The following is a 22,993-nucleotide window of genomic DNA, read 5'->3' as shown; positions in this document are numbered from 1 at the left end:
TGGTAAGTTGGTGGTTGAAGTTATCCCTCTAGTGGTGTGGGGGCTATGCATTGGCAAAGTGGGTGGGGTTATATCCTGCCTGTTTGGCCTTGTCCGGGGGTATCGTCGGATGGGGTCACAGTGTCTCCCGACCCCTCCTGTCTCAGCCTCCAGTATTTATGCTGCAGTAGTTTATGTGTCAGGGGGCTAGGGTCAGTCTGTTATATCTGGAGGATTTCTCCTGTCTTATCCGGTGTCTTGTGTGAATTTAAGTATGCTCTGTCTAATTCTCTCCCTTTCTCTCTTTTCGTCTCTTTCTTTCTTTCTTTCTTTCTTTCTTTCTCTCTCTCGGTGGACCTGAGCCCTAGGACCATGCCTCAGGACTACCTGGCATGATGACTCCTTGCTGTCCCCAGTCCACCTGGCCGTGCTGCTGCTCCAATTTCAACTGTTCTGCCTGCGGCTATGGAACCCTGACCTGTTCACCGAACGTGCTACCTGTCCCAGACCTGCCGTTTTCAACTCTCTAGAGACAGCAGGAGCGGTAGAGATACGCTGAATGATCGGCTATGAAAAGCCAACTGACATTTACTCCTGAGGTGCTGACTTGCTGCACCCCCGACAACTACTGTGATTATTATTATTTGACCATGCTGGTCATTTATCAGCTGATGTAAGAAGGTCTTTATAAATAAATTTGATTGATTGATTGAAGTAAGACACATGAATCAAGCTCCATTATTTTCAGTGATGGGATTACTACAGCATATGATGCTAGTAGTACTATGACAGGATACCATTGTGTGGTCTTTTCTCAATTCTGAAGAGGATATTCCAAGAACTGCAATGCCCTAGCCTCGGCTCCCAGGCTGAGCTCACGTCATGTGAAAGCCTGTGACAGAGGCGAGCAATGGCCTTATAAAATGCAATGTCCTTGTTAAAGCGTATTACTACATACACTACCGTTCAAAGGTTCGGGGTCACTTAGAAATGTCCTTATTTTTTAAATAAAAGCCATTTTTTGGTCCATTAAAATAACATCAAATTGATCAGAAATACAGCGTAGACTATTGTAGCTGAAAACGTCTGTTTTTATATGGTATATCTACATAGGCATACAGAGGTCCATTATCAGCAACCATCCCTTCTGTGTTTCAATGGCACGTTGTGTTAGCTAATCCAAGTTAATCATTTTAAAAGGCTAACTGATCATTAGAAAACCCTTTTGCAACTATGTTAGCACAGCTGAAAACTGTTGATCTGATTAAAGAAGCAATAAAACTGGCCTTCTTAAGACTAGTTGAGTATCTTGAACATCAGCATTTGTGGGTTCGATTACAGGCTCAAAATGGCCAGTTTTTCTTCTGAAACTCGTCAGTCTATTCTTGTTCTGAGAAATGAAGGCTACTCCATGTGAGAAATTGCCAAGAAACTGAAGATCTCGTACAACGCTGTGTACTACTCCCTTCACAGAACAGCGCAAACTGTCTCTAACCAGTCACTTAGACATTCAGACACAGAAAATCCCACAGAAGTATTTATCCCTGGGCCTCTAGGGATGTATCTCTCTCTCTCTCTCTCTCTCTCTCTCTCTCTCTCTCTCTCTCTCTCTCTCTCTCTCTCTCGCTGTCTCTCTCTCCCTGTCTCTCTCACTCTCTGTGTTACTCAAGCACATTGACTGATTGTCGATCTGCCCCAATTCCTTGTGTACAACATTCATTCAGTAATTTAGCTATGACCATTATAGTGCAGAGAGCGCCACAGAGCATTGGGTGGTTGAGGCCAGATGGAGAGTGAGCAGGAACATGTGACAGACAGTCAGTTGTGATAACTGACTTAAAATGAATTTCCCTGCTCTTTCAGGTTTCAGGACCTGACTTCAGTTATGCTTGACATAGTACTCTATCTATCCCCTTATGGCGCATGCAATAGAAGCCCATCAGGTACGTTTTCAGAGGCCTCTAAAATAAAAACCTCAGTATAAATATCTTCTACACTCTTTACACCAATTTGGGGAAAGGAAAGCAGAGCAACATTCATATTAGTCTCTCTCTAATCTAAACCTCTCTTTCCCCTTTTCCAATTTTTTGGCACCATGTCTTATTTTCCCAAGGTTGTCAGAATATGTGGCCTATGTTAGCTGATTGGAAATAGTGGGGTAGAGCCTATAATGAAATACATTCAGTTTATATACCTCACCCATTCACTATAGGTATCCCCATATCCTACAGTAGCAATATGTATTTGTCGGCTACATATCTCTCTATTGTCTAAATTCAGACATTTGTGAATTTGCTAAACTATGCTGGGCTCGTTGAACAAGTTGTCCAGTCCATGAACGTTTCCCGTTACCATATACAATTGCTGAAAATATCTGATATTTGCGTACGCGTGCTAAGTATGAGAGAGAGAGAGAGCGCGCACCCCAATGAGCCAAGAGTATAGGGTACGGAGTAGAGCGCTGGAGAGGAGTCAAGTCTAGGAACAGCTTCTTTCACGTCCTGTGTCTTTTTGCTGCGGTGGAGAAGAGGTGCTCCTTTGAACGCCATGTATCAGGGAACACCTACATTTTACGCGGAGTGGAGTCAACTTAAATACACATTAATTTTCTTATCCAAATTACATTTTTAATACCTGCGGGTTATTCTAAATGTTCTCTGTGTGAGCTGCTTTTCAGTGATCATTGCATCATGTTACCAGTCTAATTTATGGGTGCCAAATTCGTCAGGATGGCAATGAAGAAGAAAGTTTCAATTGAAAGACATCAGTATTCTCCAAGATGATTCCTTACCATTTATTCAATCGGTAACTGGTTGATTAGTGTACATTTCATAGGTGTTGCATGGACTAATTATATTATTGTCACCAGCAGAACACCAAAAAAATGGATCCCTTGTTCACCACAACTGATTTAAAATTGCCAAGCAATTGGACTAACTCTTCAGGGGTCAATGGAACTGATCAGGACTGGAACCAGTTTGTGCAACCCGTTTGGAGAATTGTGCTATGGGCATTCGCCTACAGTTGCATGGTTACTGTGTCTCTGGTGGGGAACGTCGTTGTAATTTGGATCATTATGGCGCATAAACGAATGCGAACTGTGACCAACTATTTTCTGTTGAACCTTGCGTTTGCTGAAGCGTCTATGTCTGCCTTCAACACCGTTATCAACTTCATCTATTCCGTGCACAACGAGTGGTACTTCGGGCTGATGTACTGTCGCTTTCACAACTTCTTCCCCGTCGCTGCTGTCTTCGCTAGTATATACTCTATGACTGCGATAGCGGTGGACAGGTGAGTTCTGTTTGGGGAAACGTTTCAATGCGCAGCTTCTTATGTTTCACATTGATGTAACAAATGTGAATTTAATCCAAAGGCTAGAATGTATGTTTATGGTGACAATAAATCAAACAGAACAAAAATGCACTTTAATAATAACAATAATGCACTTGAATCCAGTCACCAAGTTATTAGTAGCCTAATAACTATGTTATAACATATTAGGATTAAGACAATAACATTCATACATAGGTTACATAGACATGTTATATAGCTAGTAATGTATTCATTCAAAAAAATTGGTTCTGGAGTTATGCTACTGCCGCTGCTACTACATCCTTCATCAAACCAACCAATCAATATATATTTAATTTGTGCACTGCAATTCAAACGGTTATTTAGGGTATGTCAATCAGCAACTGCTATAGATAATTGATGTTAATAATAATGTATATAGTAGATGTGTTCATGTTATGTATTGATGAAAGGTGACAGAGGCTGTGGTGTTAGAGTGCTGTGGTATGTTGTGTGTGTGTGCATGCATGTGCGTGTGTGGATGTGTTGCTTCGTGTGTGTGCGTGCATGTGCGCATGTATATGTGTGAATGTGTGTTTGACCTCACTGTTTTGTTTATCTCCAGGCTTTTGTTTTTAAACAGACTCACCCATCACATGGCTGTTATAATTAACCTCCATTTCTGTTTGTGAGATAAGCCCTTCTCATGTGAATGCTGCTGTCTGATTTGTCCTCTGACTTCATTCTCCAGCAGTAATAGTCTGTAATGCCTGGATATCTCTGCTTTTCTACCAGTAGAGTCTGCATGTACTTGACCTTTGCAGTGTTTTAAAATTAAATGACCCCTGAGAGGAATTGGAGAAGGGAGAGCAGGCTTCATGTCAGGTGCTGAAAGGTCACAGAGAGACACGCTCCAAACACACACTGATCTGAATTTACCCCCAATGTTGGCCAAAATGGCACCCTATTCCCTATATAGTGCGCTACTTTTGAGCAGGGTCCGTATTTTACCCCCCCCACGCACACACACACTGCTTGTGAGCGGAGAAATACTATACACACAGGGGTTAAGCTAGTAGTCAGCTCTCCATTCATCATTATTCAACTACATACTGTAATTAACTTGCCTAATGAATCTCTTCATGAACACATTATCTTTACAAACTCAATGAGCCAGTGATCATGTATGCACTCCTGTATGCAAAACGTAACTGGTAAGGTCTATCATGTAGCGTCTCTGTTACCTCCTTCCTCCGTCTGTCAATGTGTGTGTGCGTGCATGCATTTGTGTGTATTTGTGTCTGTTTGTCAGTGCATGCGTTTGCCTGTCTGAGTATATCTGCATGGGTGTGTGTCGACGATGGACAATATCCCCAGCAGCTTGTGGTGGGTGCTAAAACATTCAGTGTTGCAAAATTCAAAAATGCTGTCTGACTCTCAGTCTCCCAGTGAAGACACCCTGGTAAGTATGTACACACAGTCAGATCCTCAGCCTGCCAAACCAAAACACACTGACAAGCCCTGACACCTTTTTGTGTGTATATATATTTGTGTGAGAGAGCATGTATGTGTGTGTGTGTGTGTGTGTGTGTGTGTGTGTGTGTGTGTGTGAACATAGGGTAGGTACTGCAAAGCACTTTAAAGCACATTAAATTGCATGTTAACCCAATTGTACCATCTGCTGTGGCAGTCAGACTACTGTGTCCGTGATTCTTCATTCACTTTCCACTCATTTAATCCTGACTCACTGTGATATGGCAAATCACTGAATCTGCATCTCTCTCACCCATCTTCATCTTATTGCTTTATATAGAAAAGGACAACAGCATTCTTTATGTGTTCATTTGAAGGAATGAAATAGGGAGAGTTAGAGGGAAGTGAATGGAGATAAGTAAGGAGTATGCGGGGAATGAACCCCCAGTGCTGGGGGTCAAACGTATAAAGTCTGGGGTCAATGCGGCAGCGCCACCTCCAGACCAGACCCTGGTGGACCATGTGATTGCTGACTTTTTTTTATTGATCTGCGGTTGGACTATTTGATTAGTGACTCTTAGGGCTATAAGCCAACATGTTGCTGTTGTTCATTTTTCTGTTGTCTACCCTTGGCTTTTACAATGTTAACGATACTTTTAGAGCCCGTTGCTCTGTGAATGAGGAAATATATGTTTCCCTCAAGTTTTGTGAGAAACCACACACTTGCACCGTAAATACACGTGAGAACTATGCACATTTCTCCCAAACAATATGGGCTTCCTCTTAAATGTCAGGACTGTTCTCTTGGTACCATGTCTCTGGACTTCACACATCTCCTGAAATATGTGGTGTTAAAGACTCTGGTGACTCTGGACTCTCGTTCAAGTGCTGTCTGGAACTCCAAATGTTGTAACCCTCGATCTAGACATTATCTTGCTGCTTCTACTGTCTGGAAATGTGCAATCTAACCCAGGTCCTGACCTTCGTACCCCTGCCGAATTAAGTAGTCAGTGGCCTGCAGTTTTTGCATAGGAATGTAAGAAGTCTTCTGCAGAAAGCTTGATTTTGTGAATATATGGATAATAACTGCCGACCCTGATGTATTTATGCTTTCTGAAACCTGGCTCAAAAAATATTTTACAGACAAAAATATTGGCATAAATGGTTACAATGTTTTTCGTACAGATGGTAAATCTAAAGGTGGTGGTGTTGCTATATACATAAAAGACAAGTTTTCAGTGGTTGTTCTGACTTCTGTTACTAAACCTAAGCAATTTGAATATCTGTCTTTGAACCTAAACCTTGGCTCATCTTTAAATATTGTTGTATCTTGTTGTTATAGACCTCCATCTGCTACTGTTGGCTCTCTGGATTGTATTTTCAAATTGTTATCACAGAATGTCAACTCTGAGTTCGTCCTGATGAGTGATCTGAATCAGGACATGTTAACATCTAGCTCTGATCATCTCTAAATTCTATGCAATACCCATAATCTCACTCAGTTTGTTAACAGTGTAACTAGGTTGAAACTGGAAACTGGAAGCGGTTTGATATTCAAGGTTTTCTACATGATGTATCTAGCATTGAATGGAATAGTCTGGAATTAATCCCTGATGTTGAACTAGCCTTTTCCTACTTCCATAACGCATTCCAGGATGTATGCAATAGGCATGCCCCTTTCAAAAAAATCAGGATTAAGGTCAGAGAGAACCCTTGGTTTACTAAGGAACTTACAAAAATCGTAAGGGAACGAAATGCTATGTGAGCTAAAGCAAGAGGGACTGGTTAGGCAGATGATTTGATGGCTTTTAAACGTCTTGGCTATGATCCGTAAATTGAAAACAGACCACTACCTGAAATCTACTTCAGATAATTTAAATAATCCATCCACATTTTGGCAAGTAGTGAAAGGTTTGTAGTGCAAAAAAAAGATACACAGCCTCCCAAACAATTGTTGGTAGACACACAGATTGTAAATGGGAGAACCTCCATTCTGAAAACCTTGAATCAGCATTTTGTAGATGCAGGGAGTTTATTTGAAAAGGTCAAAGGTATAATTGAGCCCCCTACAAATTTACCTGACACCCCTGTGCACTCACTCTTTCACCAGATTCTCCTTTTCCTCCTTCTCTGTTTCAGAGCCCTGAAAGAAATTTATGGGAAAAAAAATCCCCTGGCCCTGATGAACTAGACCCCCGCTTCCTACACCTAGCTGCAGATTGCTCCCCCTTAACATGTATTTTTAACCTTATCCTTGATGTTAAGGAAATCCACAAGATATGGAAATCTAATTTTGTGCTGCTTCTCCTGAAAGGTGGAGATCCTTCGCTACTTGACAACTATCGACCCACATCAAGATTGTCTGTTGTCAGGACCCGGTTACGAACCCGGGTGTCAGGATTTGGCCAGGGTTGTTCCGGTTTTTGGTCACTAGATGCCCCCATTGTGCCTTTTGACCTTTTGTTTTCCCTTGATCCCCATTATTATTTGCACCTGTGCCTCGTTTCCCCTGATTGTATTTAAACCCTTTGTTTTCCTCAGTCCTTTGCTCTGTGTTTGTATGTTAGCACCCAGCCCTAGTATTCTGTTAACTCTTGTTGATCCCGGTGGACGCTCTTGTGGAATTCTGTTTTTTTGTTCTTGTTTATTTATTTTTGAGTATCTTTTGAGGCTTTTTGTGCTATACCTACCACCTTGTGGATTTACCTTTTTTGTCTTGGAGGATTACCTTTGTTCTTGTGGAATTCCTTTTGAGGTTGTGGAGTTACATGTGTTCCTGAAGGACTTCACTTTTTACTACATTAAATACACCGTCTCAAGTACTGCTGTGTCTGCCTCATCTTCTGGGTTCTGCCGACTATTCGTGGCTCAGTTGGTTAAGTGACTGTTTCTCACTCCGGAGACCCGGGTTCGTAACCGGGTCCTGACACCGGGTCTCCGGAGTGAGAAACAGTCACTTAACCAACTGAGCCACGAATAGTCGGCAGAACCCAGAAGATGAGGCAGACACAGCAGTACTTGAGACGGTATATTTAATGAAGTAAAAAATGAAGTCCTTCAGGAACACATGTAACTCCACAACCTCAAAAGGAATTCCACAAGAACAAAGGTAATCCTCCAAGACAAAAAAGGTAAATCCACAAGGTGGTAGGTATAGCACAAAAAGCCTCAAAAGATACTCAAAAAATAAATAAACAAGAACAAAAAAGACAATTCCACAAGAGCGTCCACCGGATCAACAAGAGTTCACAGAATACTAGGGCTGGGTGCAACATACAAACACAGAGCAAAGGACTGAGGAAAACAAAGGGTTTAAATACAATCAGGGGAAACGAGGCACAGGTGCAAATAATAATGGGGATCAAGGAAAACAAAGGTCAAAAGGCACAATGGGGGCATCTAGTGACCAAAAACCGAACAACCTGGCCAAATCCTGACAGAATCCCCCCCCTAGGAACGGCTCCTGACGTTCCTACCAGCTCTCTCAGGGTGGAGAGCCCTGAACTGACGAATGAGGTCAGGGTCCAGTATGTCTTTGGCAGGAACCCAGGAGCGCTCCTCGGGACCGTAGCCTTCCCAGTCCACCAGATACTGCCAGGACCGCTGCACCCGGCGGGAATCCAGTATCCGATGGACGGTATAAGCCGGCTGGCCTCCAATGACACGAGGCGGAGGGGGAGGTCTGTCTGCCGGGACAAGGGGAGAAAAAACAACAGGTTTTAATAAGGAAATGTGAAATGTGGGATTAATCTTAAGGGATCTGGGTAAGTGTAGGCGATAAGAAACTGGGTTAACTCTCCTGGCAACCTTAAAGGGACCGATGTATTTTTGGGACAGCTTGCGAGACTCCACCCGTAGTGGTAAGTCTCTTGTGGAGAGCCAGACTCTCTGGCCGGGCGCAGGGTAGGCCCGGGACGGCGACGTCTGTTGGCTTGTTGTTGGTACCTCTGTGAGGAACGCATAAGATTAAGACGGGTCTTCCTCCACATAAGCCGACAGCGTCTGACGAACTTCAAGGCTGAAGGCACTCTGACTTCTGCCTCCTGGTCCGGGAACAATGGAGGGCATAGCCAAACTGACACTCGTGCGGGGACATACCAGTGGAGGAGGAGCGCAAGGTGTTGTGCGCGTATTCGGCCCAAACAATGAAGGACGACCATGTGGACGGGTTGTTACGAGTCATACATCGGAGGGTGGCTTCCAGCTCTTGATTCATCCTCTCTGTTTGGCCGTTGGACTCGGATGGTACCCTGAAGATAGACTGGCAGAAGCACCCATGAGTTGGCAGAAGGCCTTCCAAAACCTTGAGGCGAACTGGGGACCTCTGTCAGAAACCATATCTTGAGGAATGCCGAAGACTCGGAACACATGATTAATTACCAACTCAGCCGTCTCCTTGGCAGAAGGTAACTTAGTCAGAGGGACGAACCTGGCCGCCTTTGAAAACCTGTCGATTATGACTAGGATAGTAGTATTGCCATGGGATGGAGGAAGGCCAGTAATAAAGTCCAACGAGATATGGGACCAGGGTCTGTGGGGAATAGGTAAAGGGTGAAGGAGTCCTTGAGGGCGGAGGTGAGAAGATTTGCCCTGGCAGCACACGGGGCAGGCATTGACGAAAGAGGCAACGTCTTCTCTTATGGTAGGCCACCAGAACTTACGCTGGATGAACTCCAAGGTGCGACCTACGCCCGGGTGACAGGTGAGGCGAGAGGAGTGCCCCCACAGAAGGACCTGAGTCCTCACTGCCTTGGGGACAAACAACCGATTGGCAGGACCCCCTTTCGGGTCCGGTTCGATAGCTTGAGCTCGTCTCACGGTATCCTCAACTTGCCACGAAATCGGAGCCACGATCTTAGCAGCAGGAAGGACAGGCATGTCCGTGTCATCTCGAATGGCAGGAGCGTAGACTCGGGACAGGGCATCCGGTTTGAGATTCTTCGACCCGGGCCGATAGGTGAGGATAAACTGGAATCGATTGAAGAAAAGAGACCATCTAGCTTGTCTAGAGTTCAACCGCTTCGCCTGCTGGATATACTCCAGATTTTTGTGGTCCGTAAGCACTTGAAACGGGTGAGAAGCCCCCTCGAGCCAGTGTCTCCATTCCTTCAATGCCATCTTAACCGCTAGGAGTTCACGATCCCCCACATCGTAGTTCCTCTCAGCCGGGGTAAGCCGGTGTGAGAAGAAAGCGCACGGATGAAGCTTCTTGTCTTCACCCCTCTGAGACAGGACAGCTCCAACACCAACCTCTGAGGCGTCTACCTCCACCACAAACGGTTCATCCGTAGTCGGTAGTATCAGGATGGGAGCAGAGAGGACGCGCTGCTTGAGTCCTTGGAAGGCCGTCTCAGCTTCTCTTCCCCACAAAAACCTTGCATTGCCACCCTTGGTTAAAGCTGAGAGAGGGGCTGCCACAAAGCTGAAGTTCTTGATGAACTTGCGGTAAAGTTTGTGAAGCCCAGGAAACGCTGAACTTCCTTAACGGATTTGGGGGTGGGCCAATCCGCTACCGCCCCTACCTTCCTGGGGTCCATTTGGACTCGACCGGGTTCCACTACAAATCCCAGGAATTGTACTCGGGATGAATGGAATTCACATTTTTCCGGCTTAACGTACAGATGGCTGTCTAGGAGGCGTTTGAGTACTTGTCTGACATGCTTTGTGTGTTCTTGAAGAGAGCTCGAAAAGATGAGGATGTCATCCAAGTAAACAAACACAAATATGTTAAGCATATCCCTAAGCACATCGTTTATGAGCGCTTGGAACACCGCTGGGGCGTTGGTCAGGCCGAAGGGCATCACCAAGTATTCATAGTGACCAGTAGGCGTGTTGAACGCGGTCTTCCACTCGTCACCAGGTCTGATCCGCACAAGATGGTATGCGTTCCGCAGGTCAAGTTTAGTGAAAACAACTGCTTCCTGGAGCAGCTCGAAGGCTGTGGCCATAAGGGGTAGCGGGTAACGGTTACGGACGGTTATGGCATTGAGTCCCCGGTAGTCGATGCAAGGACGTAATCCACCGTCTTTCTTGGCCACAAAGAAAACCCTGCTCCCGCCGGGAGGTGGATGGACGCATGAGGCCTGCTTCCAGAGCGTCCTTGATGTAGGTATCCATAGCAGCTCGTTCGGGTGGAGATAGGGAAAAGATCCGACGCCTGGGAGGGCAAGTGCCCGGAAACAGTTCGATGGGGCAATCATAAGGTCTATGGGGTGGTAGCATGGTGGCCCTCTGTTTGCTAAATACCAGTTTGAGGTCATGGTAACACTCGGGAACTCGGGTCAGGTCGATGGATTCTAAAGACTCGGGAGTAGAACTCGGGGAATTCGGGAAAATACATGTAGCTTGGCACGTAGGACCCCACTGCTTGATAGTGCCCACAGACCAGTCGATGTGAGGGTTATGGCTGTGAAGCCAGGGGTATCCAAGGACGAGAGGGAACTCGGAACAGGAGATCAAATGAAAGTTCATCAATTCCTTGTGTTGTGAAACTGAAAGTCGCAAGGAGGTAGTGACATGAGTGACAAGTCCAGATCCCAAAGGGCTTCCATCCAATGTAGTAACCCTCATGGGGTCACTTAGAGGTTCAAAGGGAACGCCATTCTCCTTCGCTCAGACACCATCCATGAAGTTACCTGCGGCTCCAGAGTCTACCAAGGCTTGAAGGTGAAGCTTGTGGTTGTCCCAGGAAAGGGTGACTGGAATGAGCAGACGGGAGTTGGACGGATGGGAGGAGGTTATGTTTCCCGTTACAGTTCCCCGGTCTGTACGGGACAGAGCGTTTCCTGGAGCCCGGGACACGTGGAACGGAAATGGCCCGGTTTGCCGCAATATAGACAGCGTCGCTCCCTCATCCGGCGGTCTCTCTCAGCCTGGGAGATGCGTCCAATCTGCATGGGTTCCGGTGGAGCCAGCGAGGATAAAGGTGGGGACTCGGAGCTGGGACTGATAGGGGCTAGAGGTCTACGGTTGAGTTCTCTCTCTCTCAGACGCTGGTCAATGCGTGAGGTCAACTTGATCAGGGACTCGAGATTGTCCGGTGGTTCCCGAGTGGCCAGTTCATCTTGGATAGTGTCGGAAAGGCCTTTCAGAAAGCACACAGTGAGCGCCTCGTTGTTCCAACCACTCGCTGCTGCCACCGTGCGGAACTGGATGGCATAGTCCGTCACGCTGCGCCGACCTTGGTGGAGAGTCAGGAGCTGTTTGGCTGAGTCAGGACCACTGCTTGGGCCTTGAAACACTCGTTTGAATTCCTCAGCAAAGGCAGAGTAGCTGGCACAGCAGGAACTATGGGCATCCCACACAGCAGTAGCCCAGGCCAGGGCTTTTTCCGACAGCAGGGTGATGATATATGCGATCTTAGACCGGTCGGTGGGGAACGACGAGGGTTGCAGCTCGAAGGAGAGAGAACATTGGGTGAGAAACCCTTTACAAGCACTTGGATCACCTGAGAACCGTTGGGGAGGTGGAAGACGAGGTTCAGCCAGAGGGTTAACTGCCATGGGTACGTGAATCTGAGGTACTGGGACGGGAACTGTTGCCGAGGTAAGTCGATCAGATATCTGCTTTATGGAAGTCAGCATCTCCGACAGAAGATGAGAATGTCTAGCCATTAAGGCCTCTTGCTGAACCAGGGCGGCTTCGTGGCGTTGGACAGTCTCCTGGTGGTGGGACAGCATGGCAACAAGGTCCTGGGAACTGGCTGCCTCTGGGTTCATTTTTGGCTCTGTGTTTCTGTCAGGACCCGGTTACGAACCCGGGTCTCCGGAGTGAGAAACAGTCACTTAACCAACTGAGCCACGAATAGTCGGCAGAACCCAGAAGATGAGGCAGACACAGCAGTACTTGAGACGGTATATTTAATGAAGTAAAAAATGAAGTCCTTCAGGAACACATGTAACTCCACAACCTCAAAAGGAATTCCACAAGAACAAAGGTAATCCTCCAAGACAAAAAAGGTAAATCCACAAGGTGGTAGGTATAGCACAAAAAGCCTCAAAAGATACTCAAAAAATAAATAAACAAGAACAAAAAACAGAATTCCACAAGAGCGTCCACCGGGATCAACAAGAGTTCACAGAATACTAGGGCTGGGTGCTAACATACAAACACAGAGCAAAGGACTGAGGAAAACAAAGGGTTTAAATACAATCAGGGGAAACGAGGCACAGGTGCAAATAATAATGGGGATCAAGGGAAAACAAAAGGTCAAAAGGCACAATGGGGGCATCTAGTGACCAAAAACCGGAACAACCCTGGCCAAATCCTGACAGTCTGTATTGTCAAAGGCACCGGAGTCCTTAGTTAGTAGGCAGCTAAAGGCCTACTTCCAAGAAAACAACATCTTAAATGGAATGCAATCAGGTTGTAGGTTTGACCACGGCACTGTTTCAGCAACATTGAAGGTTTTAAATGACATCCACTGTGCTCTTGACAAGAAGTTACATTGTGTTCCGCAAGGTTCTATTTTGGGCCCACTGTTGTTCATTTTGCATATCAACAACATTGGGGATCTTATTGAAACAGCAGATGTTCATTTTTATGCAGATGATACTGTTATTTATTCAAGTGGTAGTAGTTTATCTTTAGCTTTTGAAAATGCCCAAAGAGCATTTAACATCATACAACAACCTGTATGATTTAAAGCTGGTTCTAAATTTGGGTAAAACAAAAGGCATGGTATTTTCAAATGCCAGGCATGTTAAAAATCATGTAATTGCTACATTGGCTGGACATACTATGGAGCAAGTAAAAGTGTAAAATATTTGGGTGTGTGGGTGGATGACTAGCTGAGCTTCACTGTTCATGTAGAGAACTTGATAAGGAAGCTCAAGCTGAGAATAGTTTTTTTTACCGGCATCAGGCTTGTTTTTCTTTGGAGGCCCGGAAGGAGCTGGTACGATGTACATTACTGAAGGTTTTAGATTTTAGAGATGCTATATACCGTTGAAGTCAGAAGTTTACATACACTTAGGTTGGAGTCATTAAAACTTGTTTTTCAACCACTCCACACATTTCTTGTTAACAAACTATAGTTTTGGCAAGTCAGTTAGGACATCGACTTTGTGCGTGACACAAGTCATTTTTCCAACAATTGTTTACAGAGATTATTTCACTTATAATTCACTGTATTACAATTCCAATTCCTTTGCCAAACAGGCCAAACACATAGAAATAGAAATAGAAAACATAGAACTCAAAACATAGAATGCCCACCCCAACTCACGCCCTGACCAAACTGAAACAGAGACATAAAAAAGGAACTAAGGTCAGGATGTGACAGATATAGAAACTTTTGTACCTGTTTCCTCCAGCATCTTCACAAGGTCCTTTGCTCTTGTTCTGGGAATGATTTGCTCTTTTCGCACAAAAGTATGTTAATCTCTAAGAGACAGAATATGTCCACTTCCTGAGAGGTATGACAGCTGCGTGGTCCCATGGTGTTTCTACTTGCGTACTATTGTTTGTACAGATGAACGTGGTACCTTCAGGCGTTTGGAAATTGTTCCCAAGGATGAACCAGACTTATGGAGGTCTACAATGATTTTTCTGCGGTCTTGGCTGATTTCTTTTGATTATTCCATGATGGCAAGCAAAGAGGCACTGAGTTTGAAGGTAGGACTTGAAATACATCCACAGGTACACCTCCAATTGACTCAAATTATGTCAATTAGCCTAACAGAAAGCCATGACATCTTTTTCTGGAATTTTCCAAGCTGTTTAAAGGCACAGTCAATTTAGTGCATGTAATACAGTGAATTATAAGTGGAAAAATTACTTGTGTTGGAAAAATTACTTGTGTCTTGCACAAAGTAGATGTCCTAACCGACTTGCCAAAACTATAGTTTGTTAACAAGAAATTTGTGGAGTGGTTGAAAAACTAGTTTTAATGACTCCAACCTAAGTGTATGTAAACTTCTGACTTCAACTGTATGTGCTTGACTGACCTTGCTGCTTAATTGACCAATAGAATTGTCCCAAAACTGTAAACCCCATCCATTTGGTACTCCAGACAGGCTATAGCCAATGTTTTGTTTCAAGTTTTATTGTCACGGGCACGAGTACAGCGCAATGCTTTTCTTGGAAGCTCTTTTCACAACAGTGCTGTAATCAATATCAATATGTAGTACTATAAAATAAAGTAAAGTAGAACAAAAACACAAGAAAAATAAATAATAAGAACACGAGAAGTAAGTAAGCTATATACAGGTTCAGTTCCAATACCATATTTATATTATGCAGGAATACTGGAGTGGTAGGGATTGATAGGTATAGGGGTAAGTTGACTAGGCATCAGGAGTAGCAGCAGTGTGTGTGTGTCGTGTTAAATTATATCAAAAGTTATTTGCCACAAGCTTTGTAAACAACAGGTTTGGACTAACAGTGAAATGTTTACTTACAGGTCCTTCCCAACAATGCGGAAAATAAAGAAAAAATAGAAAAATAATAGAAAAGTAAAGGATGAAATAATAAAAGTAATAATAAATATACAATGAGTAAGGATAACTTGTTTATATACACGTGGTACCAGTACCAAGATGATGTGCAGGGGTACGAGGTCATTGAGGTAGATATGAACATATAACTAGGAATAGAGTGACAGATAGTAAACAGTAGCAACAGCGTGTGTGATGAGTCAAAAAAGGGGTCAATGCAGATAGTCAGGGTAGCTATTTGGTTAACTATAACTATTTAGCCGTCTTATGGCTGTTCAGGATCCTGTTGGTTCCAGACTTTGTGCATTGGTACCGCTTGCCATGCGGTAGCAGAGAGAACAGTCTATGACTTGGGTAGCTGGCGTCACAATTTTTAGGGGCCCCCTCTGACACCACCTTGTATAGAGATCCTGGATGTCAGGGAGCTCAGCCCCAGTGATGTGGATGGGGGCGTGCTCATCTCCCCCATTTCCTGTAGTCCAAGGTCAGCTCCTTGTTCTTACTGAATTTGAGGGAGAGGTTGTTGTCCTGGCACCACACTGACAGATCACTGACCTCCTCCCTGTAGGCTGTCTCATTGTCGCCGATGATCAGGCCTACCACCGTTGTGTCGTCAACAAACTTGATGATGGTGTTGGAGTTGTGCATGGCCACCCATTCCTGGGTGAACAGGGAGTACAGGAGGGGACTAAGCACACACCCGCCTGGTAGAGAGGCATCATTGGGCAGATCATGGCTGTGTCTTCCTTTGTAATCTGTAATAGAGTGTTGCCCCTGCCACATGTGGTTGGTAATAGATCCTACCTTGTTCCTTTATTGTCCTTTTGCTTGGTTGATGGCTCTGGGGAGGTTGTAGTGGGACTTCTTGTACTTGTTCATGTCCTCAGCTGTAGCCTCAGGGTTGTCTGCAATACCCTTGTGTGTGGTAGCCCTTTCCTTTAGCTTAGTGTCAACTTCTGTGTTAATCCTGGGCTTTTGATTGGGGAAGCAGCGAACCTTCACTGTGGGGACAACGTCGGCGATGCAGTTCCTAATGAAGCTGGTGACGGCGATGGTTAGCTCATTGATGCGCTAGCAAAGCAGTCCTGTAGCATAGCCTCTGATTCGGAGGAGCATTTCTCAACAGAGTGCGTCAAGGGTACTTCCTATTTGAGGTACTGCTTGTAGACAGGAAGCAGGAGAATAGAGTCATAATCTGATTTGCCGAAGGGGGGACGAGGGAGTGCCCTGTATGGTTTCTTATGGGTAGAGAACTTTATCGCCCCTTGTGGCAAAGGAGACATGTTGATGGAAGTTTTCATCACGTCTTAATGACGTGGAATTCAAATCACTGGCAAGAAGAAAAGGCCTTCGTGTGCATGATTTCCTGCTTGTTTATAGCCTCGTACAGTTCATGAAGTGCCAGCTTGTTGTTATTTTTGTTATGACGTGGAATGTATAACAGTCACGATAAGAGCAGCACACAGTTGAGATGTAGAAGGGTTGGCATTTGACCATGAGGTATACCAAGACGGGTGAACAATGGGTCGAGACATCCACTGCGTTAGAGTCAGCACACCATTTGCTGTTGATGAAAAGGCATACCCCTCCCCTTCTCGATTTCCCTGAATCCAATGTCCTATCCGCTTGGTGAATGGAGAATCCATTGAGTTGGATAGCCATGGGGGGTATCTTGTCCCAAAGCCATGTTTCATATTTACTATTTGATATAAGTATTGGAACCCAGGTCTGCCACCGGGACACATCTCCTCCCATCTGTTGATGTGGATATTATGCAAGGGTGTTGGCCCCTCTGCAGAAGGACCTTATTCCATGGCGAGCTCTCTATGAGATGAGAGCACCCTGACGGCAAAATCTTCCTTTTGCTTGATTGCATTTTTCCTTGTATTGTAGGGGGCTTTGGTGGTTTAGATGTTATTGCCGGATCATTGGATTTGTGCCTCTCTAATTCATTCATACCATCTTCCAGTGTTGCCTGCTATTGCCTAAAGACATTCACAACAAAGGCAGGTAGAACACAGAGAAAGAAAGTGAGGTGCGAAACAGGTGTGAAAGAAATTGAGACAAAGAGCGAGGCTGCAGACACTCGGGGGGCAAGTAGTAGCTACAGAATACAGATCGAATTTCCCCTTAGAAAATAAGAAAAGGATTCGCAAAACAATGATTCCATGGTGTAGTAAGAGTATGAAAATAAAAAATAAAGACAGTGGTTATGTGTTTGTTGTTTGTTCATGTGGACATACAGTATGTAAATCTATGCATTTGTATGCCATTGGTGAAAAGTAAACAAACTGACATCAGTCACCAGTATCTAACCCACACTAGCCTCAAAAGCCATTACTCTATAGCATCTACTGTATATAGGCTCTTCAAGTAGTGTTGTCAGAGACACCTCTAAACTAAACTCATACCATGGAGAAGCAGCATTGCAAGTCTCAATTGGAACAATATACAAGTTTCCTTCCTAACGAGCCGAGCATAACAGAGAGTCAAAATGGGACAAATAGTTGTGTCGACTACTGGGAGTGTTTTGAAATCAAGTATCATCTCTCCCCCAATTTGGTTATTGGCAGAAATCCAATTAGTAGATTAAATGGGGCTATTATTTGGATTACGATGTTGATTAGATCTCCCAGTATAACCCCTAGTGTCTAAGCCTCTAGATAGCGATATCTACTAAGCTAACAGATGAGTTTTTGTTGAGATGGTCATACCATATACCATCTAGCTATTTGATTTCAAATTTTAGGATCAATGTAGGTATCAGCAAAAAAATAGTTTTTATTATTTGATGAAACATTGAATTTGGTCTTACTGCTATTAGCCCATAGAAACACATTGAATAACACATTCATACATGGAAAAAAAGACATTGCAAAACCAGTCTCTGACATTGCTCGTTCTGATATTTTTTATTTTGATGGATTATGTGCGTATTGTTTATTGTATTATTGCTAGGTATTGTGAGGATCAATGCTGGAGACAGGAAGCAGGTACAAGGAGAACATTTAATGAACAACGGACATGAAACAGGACAGGAACAGCATCTGGACGAGGGAAAAATAACCACACCAATGCTGACACAGGGAATAACCTGAGGAGCAGACAGATAAAGAGGGGTAATTAACAAAGTAATGGAGTCCAGGTGAGTCCAATATTGTGCAGCGGCAGGTAATGATTGTGACAGGTGTGCGTAATGAAGGGCAGGCTGACATCCTCGAGTGCCAGAGAGGGGGAGTGGGAGCAGGCGTGACAGGTATTAAACACAAACATTTTGCTGCACCTGCGATAACATCTGCAAATCTGTTTACATGACCACTAAACGTTGATTTGAGTTGAGATAGTCTAAAAATAAATCCAAAGGAAGTTTGTTTTGAAGTGTGTTTCCTGTATTTTAGAAATATAGGAAAGCTCAGGGACATTTTTTTGGTTGAAAGATCCTATTCACTTCCAGTTACCAGATGACCAGTACTGTGAAGCTTGTGTCTCCGCTTTTCAGAACTGTGTCCAAATCGTTTCTAGCTCAAACTGTTCCGACTTTACAGACTTTTTATGAGAAGACCTGTACAAAGTTAGTACGCCGATGGACCAAAATGGATGACACGTTCGTATTAATGAGAGTCTCAGCTTTACAAATATTTACTAGCTCAAAACGTTCTGACTTTACGGACGTTTCCATGAGTAGATCTGTGTCTTGGTCTCTCAAACACGTTGTAAGTCTGTCGTTTTCCATTGCAGAGCCGAACGGCCAACACCGGCGCAGTCAGTGGATTGAGATGCGCAGCCCATGCAAAAACCCAGAAGTCTCTAGCTTAAAGTCAGCGATTAAATTATTGTGCCAATTAGATTTCAGGGCAAATATCGACTCCAGGGGGAAGAATTTGCATTTCCTCTCAAGTGCAGCTTGATATGCTGCTGTCGAAGTGTGAGATACTGTCACGTCAGTAGCCTATTGATGGAATGGGACTTAGTGGGTTTGCATCCCAAATGGCACTTTAGTACATATAGTGCACTACTTTTGACTAGGGACTCAAAGGTAGTACATGATATAAGGCAGGGGTATTCAACTCTTTCCCAATGAGGTCCGAAGCCTGCTGATAATGAATTGCACCCACCTGGTGTCCCAGGTCTAAATCAGTCCTTGATTAGAGGGGAACAATTAAAAAAGCAGTGGCTTCCAGGTCCTGAGGTGAGTTAGAGGGATATAGAGAACAGGGTGCCATTTGGGACATATTCATGCACTCAGTACAATATGTGCTCCGACTGAAATGAGGTGCTGCATGATTATCAATCTAAGAGAGAATGATACTAAAGTGGTGGTGAAAATAAATACTTTGACTTCCATAGGGCCTCTTTTCATTTCAAAGGTCTGATAATGTCTGGATTAATTATTATGTTGGTACGATTCAAAGGAGACCAATTTACAGTATGATTTTCTCTTATCAGAAAAATGTATTCACAGGATGACGATACGTTTTTACTCTGTCAAAAGGCAGACGTAGTCTATGAGTCGAACTGAAATTGTAACATCCACATTGCATTGTTGGAGACCCTGAAGCTCAGAGGAAAATAATAGAAAATGTTTTATCAATACCTTCAGTGTGTGTGTAGATGTGTGTGTGTGCGTGCGTGCGTGCGTGCGTGCATGCGTGTATGTGTGTGAGGACACAGAAGGGAGGACATTTTACCGGTCTTCATTTAAAAAAATTGCTATTTTAGGATTAGGTTAAGGGTAAGAGTAAGGGTAAGAGTAAGAGTTAGGGTTAGTTTTAGGGTTAAGTTTAGGGTTGGGGAAAATAAAATGTTTGAATTGGAAATAATTGTTTGTCTCCTCAAAGTACTCAGAAGTATAGTAAGACATAGTTTTGTGTGTGTGTGTGTGTGTGTGTGTGTGCTTGTAGATATTCCCATTGTATCTTCCCCCAGGACTGAACATGTGTTTACCCCTGCTGCCTCTCCTCTCCTCTCCTCCTAGGTACACTGCCATCATCCACCCCCTGCAGCAACGCATGTCATCCACAGAGACCAAGGTGATCGTGGGGGTGATCTGGGTGCTGGCTCTGCTTCTGGCCTTCCCTCAATACTACTACTCAGTGACCGAGGAGCTCCCTGGACGAATCATTTGTTACATCGAGTGGCCCGAATACACCGGCTGTGACTACAAAATTCTGTGAGTTTCATTTATAAGTGTGTTTGAAAGAGAGAGAAAGTCAGAGAGAGAGTCAAACTGAGTGTGTGTGTGTGTGTGTGTGTGTGTGTGTGTGTGTGTGTGTGTGTGTGTGTGTGTGTGTGCGCGCGTGTCACGCCCTGACCTTAGTTATCTTTGTTTTCTTTATTATTTTGGTTAGGTCAGGGTGTGACGAGGGTGGTATGTGTGTTTTTTGTCATTTCTAGGGTTTTTTGTACATCTATAGGGTTTTGGTTTGTCTAGGTAAATGTAGGTCTATGGTGGCCTGAATTGGTTCTCAATCAGAGGCAGCTGTTTATCATTGTCTCTGATTGGGGATCCCATTTAGGTTGCCATTTGCCATTTTGGTTTTGTGGGTTATTGTCTGTGTATTTGCATGTCAGCACTCGGTTTAGTATAGCGTCACTTTGTTTGTTTAAGTGTTCTTCGTTTATTATAGAAGAATGTTTTCTTATCACGCTGCGCCTTGGTCTCATCATTACGACGAACGTGACAGAGTGTGTGTGTATTAGTGAATAAAAGCAACATGGAACAAAGATACTTTGTTTCTTTATGTGAAAAGAAAGGGGAAAGTAGGGTGTTGAGCCATTTTCTACATTCAGCATCACTCCAAAAAGGGAAATCTAGTATTCTTTCTAACAAAGATATATATTTCAGGAAGTTGTGTATCCCTGGAAATAATCAGAATTAATGTAAACATTACGGTTTTGAAAACGGCTTGTCTGAAAAAAGTGGTTTATGGGGTAAGTTGAGCTGCGGGACACGATAACTTGAACCCCCTTGGGGTAAGTGGGTGACGTGGTCCTGTGACTGGGTGATGGTGCTGGTAGGTCAAAGTTTACTTCATGGAATGGGAGTGTGGCATATTGTATGTCTTAAAAAATCTCTCTAGTTTCTTATACATTTCTATACTGAATGAAATATTACCACTACCTTTTTAAAACCATGTTAATATTTCTTTCCCAAACACAATTCAACACAATCACAATGGCTTTTTTGTCTTTTAATAATTTTAAGCATCTTTTAACATAGGCTTAAAGGACACCTCTAGAGGAATTTGCTTCTATTTCAACATAATTTCCTGTCCAATAGAGGAAATGCATGTTTAGGTTCCACCTCCAAAGAATAACAATGGCTACTTATACATATGCACGAATTGGGAATTTCCACATGGAGTTGATAAACCTCAAGTAATAGGGCACTGATAGCTGTCAGTGTAGCTAGCTAGAAGGCTAACCGTATCTAGTTAGGTAATGTTATTAGCAGTTTTCTTTTTGACCACACCATATTCAAAAGATTAGCCAGCTGGCTTTATGGCTGGTTCCGGAGCTGGATTTGTCTTATGCATTGGTTTTAGGGATAACTTTGCCTCCGACGGAAACCACTGGCCCATCTTTGACTTTGCCATCTATTGTTTTCAATTGTTATCTTAATCTTTTGTCATCTTCCATAAATTGCGCGAATCAGCCATAGAAATAGTTAGAAAGAATAAGATGAAGCTCCAGCAAAATGGATAACTTTTGAAAGATAGCTGATATGCGTTATTCTACATTGTAATGGACACCGTGCAACCTTAGGTAGGTAGGCGGCTGGCAGGCTTTGGCTGAGGTACAGCAAAGCCAAGTTAGCCAGTGCTCATGGTTCTCACAGGGGAAGTGAAATGATAGGCTACAATTACTTTGCTCATGATCATGCACGCCGTAAATGGCGTGTAACTATAAGTTCCATGAATTCTCTTTCACAGGAGCCTTTTCATTATCTGGATAGACACTTGTGGGTTCTAGCTAACATTACACCAATCAAAACAGTGGAGCATGTAGGTAGCCTAGTGGTTAGAGTGGCAGGTAGCCTAGTGGTTAGAGTGGCAGGTAGCCTAGTGGTTAGAGCGGCAGGTAGCCTAGTGGTTAGAGCGGCAGGTAGCCTAGTGGTTAGAGCGGCAGGTAGCCTAGTGGTTAGAGCGGCAGGTAGCCTAGTGGTTAGAGCGGTAGGTAGCCTAGTGTTTAGAGCGGCAGGTAGCCTAGTGGTTAGAGCGGCAGGTAGCCTAGTGGTTAGAGCGGCAGGTAGCCTAGTGGTTAGAGCGGCAGGTAGACTAGTGTTTAGAGTGGCAGGTAGCCTAGTGTTTAGAGTGGCAGGTAGCCTAGTGTTTAGAGTGGCAGGTAGCCTAGTGGTTAGAGTGGCAGGTAGCCTAGTGGTTAGAGTGGCAGGTAGCCTAGTGGTTAGAGTGGCAGGTAGCCTAGTGGTTAGAGTGGCAGGTAGCCTAGTGGTTAGAGCGGCAGGTAGCCGAGTGGTTAGAGCGGCAGGTAGCCGAGTGGTTAGAGCGGCAGGTAGCCGAGTGGTTAGAGCGGCAGGTAGCCGAGTGGTTAGAGCGGCAGGTAGCCGAGTGGTTAGAGCGGCAGGTAGCCTAGTGGTTAGAGCGGCAGGTAGCCTAGTGGTTAGAGCGGCAGGTAGCCTAGTGGTTCGAGCGTTGGACCAGGAACCGAAAGGTTGCTGGATTGAATCCCCGGGCTGACAATGTAAAAATCTGTCATTCTGCCCCTGAACGAGGCAGTTAACCCACTGTTCCTAGGCCGTCATTGTAAATAAGAATTTGTTCTTAACTGACTTGCCTAGTTAAATAAAATGT

The 22,993-nt window shown here is 44.2% G+C and overlaps 1 protein-coding gene across 1 annotated transcript in view; it reads left to right on the top strand.

Moving 5' to 3' along the window:
- Window positions 1–2,776: 2,776 nt before the first annotated feature.
- LOC115140599 (substance-P receptor-like) overlaps window positions 2,777–22,993 on the top strand; it is a 53,356-nt gene continuing 33,139 nt past the window's right edge. Inside the window, exons 1-2 of the mRNA XM_029678949.2 lie at window positions 2,777–3,273; window positions 20,158–20,352. Coding sequence (XP_029534809.1) covers window positions 2,864–3,273; window positions 20,158–20,352 — 605 coding nt within the window. The 5' untranslated portion in view covers window positions 2,777–2,863. The remainder of the gene's footprint in view (window positions 3,274–20,157; window positions 20,353–22,993) is intronic.

Source organism: Oncorhynchus nerka, linkage group LG13, assembly GCF_034236695.1.
Source record: "Oncorhynchus nerka isolate Pitt River linkage group LG13, Oner_Uvic_2.0, whole genome shotgun sequence".
NCBI lineage: Eukaryota > Metazoa > Chordata > Actinopteri > Salmoniformes > Salmonidae > Oncorhynchus > Oncorhynchus nerka.
This window is presented reverse-complemented; position numbering and strand designations above follow the sequence as displayed.